At 40.5% G+C, this 12,681-nt stretch overlaps 2 protein-coding genes across 2 annotated transcripts in view; both read right to left on the reverse strand.

The window, feature by feature from the left end:
• The window catches only part of LOC143038479 (ficolin-2-like), a 224,632-nt gene that overhangs the window by 79,246 nt on the left and 132,705 nt on the right, over nt 1-12,681 (reverse strand). The window lies entirely within an intron of this gene.
• LOC143038211 (microfibril-associated glycoprotein 4-like) lies at nt 904-2,675 on the reverse strand. The gene is made up of 3 exons (XM_076207216.1): nt 1,678-2,675; nt 1,455-1,556; nt 904-1,157 (listed from the first exon to the last, which is right to left on the reverse strand). The coding sequence occupies exons 1-3, from the start codon at nt 2,439-2,441 to the stop codon at nt 980-982; spliced, it is 1,044 nt and encodes a 347-aa protein (XP_076063331.1). The 5' UTR covers nt 2,442-2,675; the 3' UTR covers nt 904-979.

Below are 12,681 nucleotides of genomic sequence, written 5' to 3' on the forward strand. Positions count from 1 at the left end.
AATTGAACTTTTCATTATCTTTGAATATAAGCAAGTTACCGCCTGCGAAAAAGTAAGATAAAAATAATCATTATTTAAACATTTGGTGGAATTATATAATCATTTTACATTTACATGCTTTCTCCTTACAACGGATATCATAGTTTGTGGCGACATTAATTTCACAAATATAAATAATATTCATGAATGCATACAATGGTTTGTTTAATAATATTACTTTATGTCACAAAATGCGAATCGTGTTAAGGGAACACTGCAGTAGTGGTATGTTATCCCACCATACCCCTTTAATCCTTAACCCTATTCAAAATTATATATATATATATATGTATATGTATATATATGTATATATATACATATATATATATATATATGTATATATTTTATATATATATATACATATATATATATGAATATATACATACATGTATATCTTCAATGAAATATAGTTATCCAAGTACCTGGATTGATAGGGTATCAGAATACATATGGTTATAGGGGTCTGTCTCCGAAATCCTAGAAGTTCGTGAACAAACAAAGAAGCAAACAGATAGACAGGCAGACATAAACTACTACTTTATTATGATAGATGTATATATATATATATATATATATATATATATATATATATATGTATATACATATATATATGTATATATATATGTATATATATATATTTATCTATATACACACAATTTGACAAATAATACACAGGAAGCCCTTTTGTATATATTTAATATCTCGAGCAATACAAAACTTCAAAGGAGGGTCATGAGAGGTACATGTAGGTAAATCATCCATCTATCAAAGTAGTTGTGCCCCGTACCCCATCACCAACTGCCCTCCAACTTTCATAGCCTTTGCCCTAAAAAGAAAAAAAAAAAAAAAAAAAAATCAAAAAAAAAAAAAAAAAAAAAAAAAAAAAAAAATCCCATTTTATTGTAATAAAGGTGACTGATTCAGTTCTTTGTATAAGACATCATGTGCTCAGGTAGGCAGAGAGCCTTATTTTCATTTCTGAGCTTCGAAGAGAGTAGTGATGTCCTCTCCAATTTTTCCATACCACTCCGTCTGCGAAAGACTCCGTCGTCCCCTTCAGGTACTTGCCGTTCAGGTTAGACGTATGGCACTTTTTGTACCACCAAGCGCCCTTATATCTAACAAAAAAGAAAAAAGAAAAAAATTCGCATCAAAATATAGATTTATGATCTGTGATAATTATAATTGGAAGTATATGCTGTCATATTAATATAAATGAGATTATACTACAATGGTACAAGCAGATATGAACACGAAAAAAAAGAGAAACGTTAGGAAGGAGACAAAAATGTGTGTATTGATTCATGTGTATATAATGTGTGTCCGTGTGCGCGTGTGTTTATGTGTGTGTGTTTGTGTATGTTTGTGTGTGTTTGTACATTTGTATGTTTATGTATTTGTTAAAGGTATCTTACTTGACAGCACAATTTTCTCCATGCACGTCGTTATCGCTATCATGAGTCGTGAACTTGTAACCAGAGTGACCTGATAAACTATCTCCAGCATCACCAGTGTACCTGCAGCAAGGAAAAGGGAGAGAGGAAGGAAACACATATCATATGAAAAATATAGCAGTGAGTGCATTGCTCCAAGGCTTTAATCTTAGTAATATTTCTTTTTTATCATTATGGTATTTACCTTCCACAATTCATGACGTAATTGGAGTCCGAGTCCCGTACATGGAAGAAACCGTACTTGGCCCACCTCGTGGCGTTCTCAAAGTCAGACAGATCGATGCGGAGCTCCTGGAGATTGTGCGACGTCAGGTGGTGAATATTTTCGAGGCCGAGCCAATGCTCACCCTCCAGGTCCCCGAAGCCTTTCTCATACTCTATCAGAGTCCGATAAAAGTCCTCGTAGGGAGGAAGGTCGTCGCGTCTTTGAATCACGGTCCATCCTCCACCATCTGTCTCCTGATCACAAAAGACTTGGAGGACCCAGTTGGGACAGCAGGGGAAAGGATAGATGCTTCTTATACCACGGCCGGAGTCTCCATCCTCCTTCAGGTCGAGGCAGTGTCGAGGACGGGAAGACTCTTTCTTGGGTGTAAATCTTTGAGGTGGGGATTGTGTGATATTTTGGAGGGTGTGGAGCAATGTTTGCAAGGGCAGTGCCTCCGTTGTGTTCTGTAGTTCCTGGACCGAACTTGAAAGCTGTTGGATGTCCAGCGTTATGTTGTGAATGGCCAGTGCAAACATGGGCGACTGCTGCAGTGCCTGTGGGTTGCTGTCCTCGTGACACTGTGCCAGGGCACGACTAACGCAGGAGGGAGCGAACCCCGCTAACTCCAGGAGCGAAGAGACGGAGGCCGTTGATAGCTTCTGACCACCACCAGGAACTACGGTGGTCGAGATACAGACCAAGATCGCTAGCAGCTGGAGCTCGCCTGTCTTTGCGTGCATCTTTTCTTCCTGTGTACAGACCAGCTGTCAGATGGTGCTGCCTCTGCTGATGTCAATGTTTGTGTTCTGTGGTCTCACGGCCCTATGAACTCCCTGTCGACGGACGCTCCAATATATTGTGTGTTCGACCAGGATTCCACCTTCCACCACGTCACGAGTTCGACACCCGTCTTCTTTTAAGGAATTTGTTGGACTCAATAAAGTAATTGAGAAAAGTCACATATATATCTCCTATATTCCCTGATAAAATAAATGCATAAAAACGCGACCATTTCAATGGAGAAACTATTAGAATTGCTGTCGCTGGCAACTCGGTCCTCTTAACAGACATAGCTATGGCGAAACAGCTGCAAGGTCAAATTCATAAACCTCATATCATTGTTCACTTACATCACTACATTTTAATCCACCAGACTCCTGTTGGGAATTTTATGACTCTAACTGTCTTAACTCCTACTTCACCGTGAATCTGCATGTTTATGCATACCGGTATGATTACATTTACCAGACCGCGTAAATTTTATTTCAGTATACAGTATAAAAGCTATACATTTGGATTACCTTCTCCTTCCTACCACAGCTTAAATTTACATTGAATTAATCTTATATGGTTTTTCCAATGTTCATCAAGATATGTAAGTGAAGATACATGTATATATGATATATATATATATATATATCATATATATATATATAAATATATATATGTATATATATATATACATACATATTTACACACACACATACACACACACACACACACACACACACACACACACACACACACACACACACACACACACACACACACACACACACACACACACACACACACACACACACACACACACACACACACACACACACACACACACACACACACACACACACACACACACACACACACACACGGCTCGGTGGCAAATTGATAAAGCACTGGCCTCACAAGTCATAGAACCGGGGTTCGATTCCCCGGCCGGGCGGAGATAAGCTGGGTTTGTCTCCTTTCACGTGTAGCCCCTGTTCACCTAGCAGCGAGTAGGTACGGGATGTTAGTCAAGGAGTTGTGACCTTGCACTCCCGGTGTGTGATGTGTGAGTGGTCTCAGACCTACCCAGAGATCGGCTAATAATGTGCTCTGAGCTCGCTGCCGTAGGATGGTGTCTGGCTGTCTCGACAAGAGGCTGTAGCATCCGTGGTGAATACACACACACACACACGCACACACACACACACATACACACACACACACACACACACACACACACACACACACACACACACACACACACACACACACACACACACACGCAAACAAACAAACTCATACGCATTATAAGCACATGCATATATTTACATCTCATTATTCCTAGTGGTTGTTTCTTAACGTTTATCCTCTTTTCATGCTCATATTTGCTTGTACCATTTAAGTGTAAACTCACTGATATCCTTATAACCAAAGATACTTCTAAAGATGACCTTCTCCCTTTAGGGTTAAAGGAGCTTGGTGGTATAAAGACTGCCATAATTCAAACCTGAACGACAAATACCTGAAGGGGACGACGGAGTCTTGCGCAGACAGAGTGGTATGGAAACACTGGAGAGGACTTCACTACTCTCTCCGCAGTTTGGAAATGAAAATTAGGCCCTCTGCCTACCTGAGGACCTGATGTCTTATATAAAGAGGTGAATCAGTCACCTTTATTATAATAAAAGGATTTTTTTTTTGAGGGGGGCTAAGGGAGTTGGGGGGGCCATCCTGGAATCCATCTGGATAAAGGAGCTGCAGCTTGTCATTGATAGGCAATTAAATGGCTTCGCCCTCCTCCCTAGCATGAAACCTGTTCGGAGGAGCGAGATGGACAACCCCAAGAAATTGTAGTATCCTCCACAGTGGCCTCCCATTCCGCGCCAAAGGGAAGAACGTACAAGCATACGTCGTTCTGAAAGACTGAAAGACAAATAAGCGCCGAACACGGGGGTGACTTTGGACCTCTCCCAGTTAAAACACGGTGACTTCTCCCCGTACTTTTTATTCAATTTAAAACATGCTCCCTTTCCCTTTTTCTTTATTTCAACTGAGGATGCAGAAAAAGCTGCGAAACGTCTTGATATCTAATTTGTTTTGCTTGTATTTTGTTTTTATGTGTTGTATTTTTCTATCAATTTCTTGTATTTTGTTTGCTGGGTGCTGTATTTTTGTGTTTCTTATACCTTTTTTTTTTTCCTATGAGTTTTGGAAATTTGGTTTACTCCCTCTCCCCCTACCAGAAATCTACTTTTCGCAAGCTTGAGTGCTCACGGAAAAAGTTAATTAATAATTCCTTTGCTGTCATTTCTAACAAAACAGTATATACACACACACACACACACACACACACACACACACACACATATATATATATATATATATATTTAAATGTATATATATACATATATATACATGTATATATACATATATACATACATGTATATATATATATATATATATATATATATATATATATATATATATATATATATATATATATAAGAACATAAGAACATAAGAAATAAAGGAGACTGCAAAAGACCATAAGGCCTACACTAGGCAGCTCCGTATCCATCACCACCTGTCGTCCCCATCCATAAAGTTGTCTAATCGTTTTTTAAAACAACTGATAGTTTCAGCGCTTACTACGTGGTTACTAAGTTTATTCCATTCATCGACCACCCTATTTGTAAACCAATTCTTGCCTATTTCCTTCTTAAATCTAAATTTGTCCAGTTTATACCCATTACTGCGAGTCCTGTCCTGTTGTTTTATTATGATGACCTTGTTTGCATCACCCTTGTTACAGCCTTTGATCCACTTGAACACTTCTATTAGATCACCCCGCACTCTGCGTCTTTCCAGAGAGTGTAAGTTTAGGTGCCTAGGCCTCTCTTCGTAAGGCAAATTTCCGAGTCCTTGTATCATTTTGGTCATTCTTCTCTGTACTGATTCTAGTGAATTTATGTCTATTCTGTAGGACGGAGACCAAAACTGTACTGCATAGTCAAGGATGGGTCTAACTATCGCTAGATAGAGTTTAATAATTACCTCTGCACTTCTATTCGTTACCGTCCTTGCAATGAAGCCTAATGCTCTGTTTGCTTTATTTCTGGCGCTAATGCACTGCTTCCTGGTTTTAAGGTCCGGACTCACCAGAACTCCCAAGTCCCTCTCGCACTCAGATTTTTCTAAAAACGTGTTATCTAAGTTGTATCTATTTTCGGGGTTGTGTAGCCCTACGTTTAACACGCTACACTTAGAGATATTGAAGTTCATTTGCCATTTCACTGACCATGTTAACAGTTTATTAAGATCATCCTGCAGAATCTGGGCGTCTTCTCGTGACCTAATTAGGCGTCCTATTTTAGTGTCGTCCGCAAACTTACTAACATCACTATTTAACCCACCGTCTAAGTCGTTTATGTACATAATGAACAATAAGGGACCCAAAACCGAGCCCTGGAGGACCCCGCTAGTAACATTGCCCCACCTAGATTTTATTCCATTTATGGTGACCCGCTGTTCTCTGTTACTAATCCAAGCTCTAATCCATTCTAACACTTTTCTTCCTATGCCATGGGCTTTGATTTTATTTAGTAGTCTCTGCTGTGGCACTTTGTCGAACGCTTTGCTAAAGTCAAGGTAAATAACATCGTAATTTTCATTGTTGTCTGACGCCTTATATACCTTAGTGTAAAAGGATAGAAGATTAGTCACGCATGACTTACCTTTGGAGAAACCATGCTGTGAATCACGAATTAAATTATGCCCTTCAATGTGTTCTCTGAGTCCATTTACTATTATTGATTCAAGCATTTTTCCTATAACCGATGTCAAACTGATTGGCCTGTAGTTGCATATGGTCGATCTATCTCCCTTCTTAAAAACAGGAACAACGTTTGCCTGCCTCCAAGCAGTTGGAATAGAACCAGTGTCTACCGATTTATTGAATATTTCAGTTAACTGGTCGCAGATTTCAAATTTACACTCTTTAAGCATTCTTGGAAAAATTTCGTCCGGACCCGGAGATTTTGTAGCTTTAAGTCTGTCAATCTGCTTGATAACTTCTTCTTTACTAATGCTGATATTAGTTAGGCTATTTTCTTCATCCCCTCTGAAAATCGGATCGCAGTCAGGTACTTTATTTAACCTCTCATTAGTAAACACCGATAGAAAATAATTGTTAAACTCCTCACTCATTTTTTCTTCCGATTCTATCATGACATTTTCATCGTTTTTAATTGGTCCTATTCTTTCTTTATTTTTTGTTCTATAGAGGTGAAAGAAACCCTTTGGGTTGGATTTTGCTTGACTGGCAACCTTGATTTCATAATTACGTTTCGCTGAACGTGTATTCCTTTTAACCAGCTTTGCCATTTTCGTTATATCATTGGAAGAGCAATCTTACCTCCGATCAGTGACACAAGATTGAGACTAAATGGTAGGGTAACAATTTACTGCATATCAAATGTATTAAGGCACGTAGTGCTTTTAAGTCTGTATTTCATAAGTTTAGGTGACCGGTGGATAACTCTGAGTAGAGTTGAGGTATATCAAACTAAAGTATAACTTATGTATTTTCATATTCACTCAACACCTACACAGCACTTATTCTATGCCTACCAGGACAACCAACACCACTATGGTCCACCTAGCATACTTAACCTAATGATAATAGGGGAGCGGAAAAAGGGCGTCGGCTCTGAACGGGTTCAGAACCAGAGAGGGAGAGAATGGTGGCTTATCTCATTACTGCGGTCACCATGGTGGCCGCAGTAGCCAACTCGTTATACTGTTATCATTGATTTTATTATAGTCAGGGCGAGTGCAACAGCATATTACATACACATACATCATTGATATAATAAGGTAGTACAATTTATAATATGAATAATATTCTAGCTAAGATAAAGAATGACAAAGGAATAATGCACAAGGAACATAGGGAAGTCCTATTTCACACGGTCTGAAATTCAGGAAGGTGTGAAATGGGGCGTGGCTACAAGCTAACTGAAACATGTTTAAATAAAAGGCAAATTTTTTACAAAGGAACACACGGACTTGTGGCCACGCAACCCCCTCCCCCAAAAGAACAGGCTTACAAGGGTTTGTAAGCAAAGAATCACTTGACCACGGTCAATCAACACTATAACACTTAGGTTTGCACATGGGTAGTTCGGGACAGGGTATCAGCTAGCACATTATCTTTCCCACGAATGTGCGCTATCTGTAAACTGAAGGGCTGTAAGGCTTATACCCACCGCGTTGACTAGTATTTTTAATTCGTTCAACAAATGTCAAGGGATTGTGGACTGCAAACACTTGCACAGGGTGAACTTTGCTTCTACGTATACCCTAAACGCATCCAAAGCCATGATCAAAGCTAAAGCTTCCTTTTCAATGGTAGCATAGTTCCTCTGCGATTTGAGGAACTTCTGTGAAAGGTAACACACAGGATGTAGCACACGATCCTCCTCACCTTCTTGTAGAAGCACGGCACCGGCACTATCTTTGCTGGTGTCGACGTGGATGGTGAACGGCCTCTGGAGGTCAGGAGCACGTACAACAGCAGCATTTGCCAGCAGAGGGTTTACCCTCTCGAAGGAGTCCTGGTAAGCCCGGGTCCACTTGAAGGAGGTCTTGACACTCAATAGGTCGGTGAGAGGAACCACCACGGATGAAAAGCTGGGACAGAAACGACGGTAGTAACCTGCCATTCCCAATAATCTCATCACTCCCTTCTTGTCACTAGGGGCAGGATACTGCAGAATGGCTTTAATCTTGGCGGCAATCGGTTGGACCTCCCCCCTTCCGACCACATTACAGGAATGTGATGCGGGCATGGTCGAACTCATTCCTGGCGAGGCTCACTGTCAAAGGGTGTGCTGCCAGAACAGCAAAGAGGGCCCTTAGGCGGTCCACATGTTCTCCCCAGGAGTCACTAAAGACGACGAGGCCATCCAGGTAGCAGCGGCCACCCACCAGCCCCGCATTTAGGAGGTCCATGAGGCGTTGGAAGGTTGCAGGTGCATTCCGCAAGCCGAAGGGAAGGATGGTAAACTGGTACAGCCCCTCGGGAGTGATGAACGCGGGGATGGCCCTCGAGCGCTCTGACAATCGGAATTGGTAATAGCCCTCTAGTAGGTTCAGTTTCGTCACCCACTGTGCTGGACCAACGTCGTCAATGCGTGGCAAGGGATAGCTATCCGGTTCGGTGACTTCCTTGACCTTTCTGTAGGCGATACACAGCAGCATAGAGCCATCAGGCCTCGGCACTAAGACGACGGGAGAGGCCCAAGGACTGCTACTGGGCTCCACATAACCGACCTCCTGAAGGCGTTGTACCTCCTCACGGACTACTCCTTTTTGAAAGCGTTCAGGCGGTAAGGACATTCCCGGGTGGGCCGAGCTATGTTGGTTTCGATGTCGTGCTCTACAGCTGAACAGGGGTGAGGATGGTCACTAAGTATATCACGATACCTTGGTCATTAGAAAAATGCCCTAGCTTTGCACTGGGATCATCGAGTATCTTGGAATTTTCCACCGTGGTATACAAGCCACTCTGGAGCTCAGAGAAAGTGTCTTCCTGATCACTATCACATGCAGGCACTACAACACCAGCGGGCAAGGGAGGTTCAACACTTGCCTCCCTTTCCTTACTCTTTCTCACTCGGTAGCGTTTAAGCAGATTGACATGAACCAGACGTTTTTTCTTGCGCCTGTCTGGTGTGTATATAACATAATTAACCTCCCCTACCCTGTCTACAATTTGGAAAGGTCCCTCATAGTTTGCCTGGAATGGGTGTGTCTGCAGAGGCAAAAAGTTAATACCTTATCACCTACCCTAAATTCCCTAGGCTCTACCTGATGTGTTTTGTCAAACTGCTGCTTCATCTTGAACTGAACAGATTTTAAATAGGTATGAGCCAACCTCACAGCAGCTTTTATTTTTTTTCCTAAACTTAGCTACATATGGTACCAAGGGTGTGACACTATTTTCCAGCAGCTAACTTTCTTTGAGGGCTTTGAGAGGTCCTCGCACCTCATGACCATAAATAAGTTGAAATGGGGAGAATCTTAAGGATTCTTGAACAGAGTCCCTATCTGTGAATAGGAGCAGATCAACCGCTTCGTCCCAGTCCTTCCCAGAATCCAAGCAATAAGTGCGCAACATGCGTTTGAATGTCTGATGGAGTCGCTCCACCACCCCCTGGGATTGGGGATGATAGGCTGAAGACCTAAACTGCCAGACACCCAGACTCTGCATTACCTGATTAAACAATCGGGAAGTAAAATTGAATCCGTGGTTTGACTGCACTACTGTGGGAAGGCCTATTTGCATAAAGAAGTGCATGAGGGCTCTCACCACATTCTTGGCTGTGATGCGGCGCAAGGGAATGGCTTCTGAATAACGGGTGACATAGTCTATAATGGTAAAGAGAAACTGGTTACCGCGTGGGGTCTTTGGTAGAGGACCAAAGCAATCTATGACAATTCAGCCAAAAGGTTCTTCAATGACATGGATAGGTTGTAGAGGGAACGGTTTAACACTGGGGTGCGGTTCCCCTGCTACCTGACAATGGTGACACGTACTAATATAGGAACTAATCTCTTCATTTTAGGCCAATAATAATGAGCTAGAAATTTTGTACTAGTCTTCCTAACTCCCAAATGTCCTCCTACCCCATCATGAGCAATACCCAGGATCTCCTTCCGTAATGGGTTTGGGACCATTATTTGATGACGAACAGAACAAGAGTAACTTGCAGGGGAATCAGTAGGACAGAACTTCCGTATCAATATACCTGAGCTAAGATAATAACAGTTGGATTCTGACTTAGCTTCCTCTTCACTAATAGCTCTACAGACACAACTGGCTAGTTCAGGGTCCTCTTTTTTGGAGTTGAATGAGCTTATTCCTAGTAACTAGGGAGGAACCAAAACTATCCAGGGTGGTAATATTGTCTCCCTCAGAGTTGTTTTCGCTATCAAACTTATTCTGAAGGTCACCGGGTGAAGGAAAAGTTTAAGAAAATTCACCTAGATTTAAATCGGCAAGGTTAGGCTGAGTAGGAACATCCTCTGTGTTTTCACTAGGTTGGGGGGTAACTACACCAACATGAGCATCCTCTTTATGCTCGCTAATCTCTGCCTCCACGCTGCGGCTTATGCCACGGGTAACAGCACATGCAGGGAATATGCCCGGAATGTCTACCTCTAATTGGGAAGTACTATTCTAGGCAGAAGGACACGATGAGACTATGGCATTCGGTAACATCGTGCCCCCCCAGCGAGGTAATTTCCTATCAAGAATGAGACTCCTTCTACAGGTAACTTGTCGACTACTCCGAACTGGGCATAACCTGTCATAACATCTGACCGCAAGTATACTTGGCATATAGGGATACGTGACCCGCCTGTTAAACCTTTCACAAGGACCCAACTCCCAGTATAATTTACATCTATCAAAGCAGCCACATCCTTTGTAATTAGTGATAAGGCTGAGCCTGTGTCTCTCAGAAACTTAATAGATGTGGGCGGGCTATTTTGATCAGGGACTACTGATCCAGAAGAACAGAACGGTTCAAATATATCGAAACTAGAAACCTAACATTGTATGTAGGACAAATATATCTACTATTGACTTATTCAATGCAGTATAAGTTACTATAAACTTTTATAGTGAAATAAGAAACTATTTTTAAGGCACTGTTATGCTTTGAAATGCCAATTTTAGCCGGACTTAACAGGTAATATTATATGTGGATATCAGGGTTGGCGATTTTTTTTTATCTTAAATAAAAAGATATAAATAATAGATTTTTTTATTTATATCAGATTTATTTGATTTAAATAGATTTTTTTATAGACTTTAAATATTATGGGATTGCTATCTGATAGGCGATCTCATTGCTAAAGGACATTCTTAGCATATCAATATAAGAAGCAGCGTTATATAGACTTGCCACAAGTATACAAGGAATGGTATAAGCCTACATGTAGTATATATCACTGTGCAGCCCACAACAAGTTTCAACAAGATTCTTGTTGAAACTTGTTCTAGGTAAGCAGCTTCTCACTGAGTCAGTTGCTGCTTTAGAATCAACCAGGAAGGGTGTCTTCTGGACCTGGCAGAGTGGTTTCTTCAGGCAGAAAAAATTATCCTGTCTGGAATCATTTTGAAAAACTACCAACAACTTCTGGCAAAGGGTACCGAGCTAAATGCAAAGACTGCAGCCAGATTAAAATCTCACAGAGATAAATGCCAAGGTCAGCCACAGCATACAGAAGAAGAAATTGATGACCCAGGTAAACAATTTTACCTATATTGTGTGCATTTCTTCCTTTTCATACGCAACTATATAAATTTGGTGAACGCAATGGAGAGCATGTGCAATAAAAATTTGAAGGCCTAAAGAGATGATACTTCAACTTCATTACTTCTAAGTTTGGGTAATGACTATATCACTATAATATACTGTATCCACTAAACTTTGGGGCCTAGATGATTGTTATTCATTTCATTCAACATTGTGTAATATATTTCATAGGTTCCATTGGAATTCAGCCCACATGGGATTCAGCCTAAAGGGATTTAGCCTAACCTAACCCATCTAACCCATTATTTTTAGTGAATTTAGAAGTGGACTGAATCCTGTGTGGGCTGAATTCTAAGCCCACCTATTTCTATTGGATGTGTAACAGCATGTAAAAAACTGTTGACATGGTAGGTGTCGTTGTCAACAGTTTTTTACATGCTGTTACACATCCAATAGAAACCATCGGCATTCACCAGCGCCTTTCTTTTCACATTCACCATGGATGATTTCGTTCATAAGCTGAATGAAGTTGACAGGAAGTCCTTCCTTATACTTAAGAAGATACAACTGAAAATAGTTAAATCTATTAGCGCAGTTGATTTTAATCAAAATTGTCTCCGTGAGAACCTGTGCCCTAGAAATATATATATATATATATATGTATATATATATATGTATATATATATGTATATATATATGTATGTATGTATATATATATATATATATATATATATATATACATACACACATACATATACGCATATGTATATATATATATGTATATACATATATATATATATATATATATATATATATATATATATATATATATATATATATATGCATGAGTTGTTAAAGTCTAAAGCTACGATAGCATTATTCTCTT

The sequence above is a fragment of the Oratosquilla oratoria genome, chromosome 24, assembly GCF_046742065.1.
Source record: "Oratosquilla oratoria isolate Oo_2021 chromosome 24, ASM4674206v1, whole genome shotgun sequence".
In the NCBI taxonomy this organism is placed as follows: Eukaryota; Metazoa; Arthropoda; class Malacostraca; order Stomatopoda; family Squillidae; genus Oratosquilla; species Oratosquilla oratoria.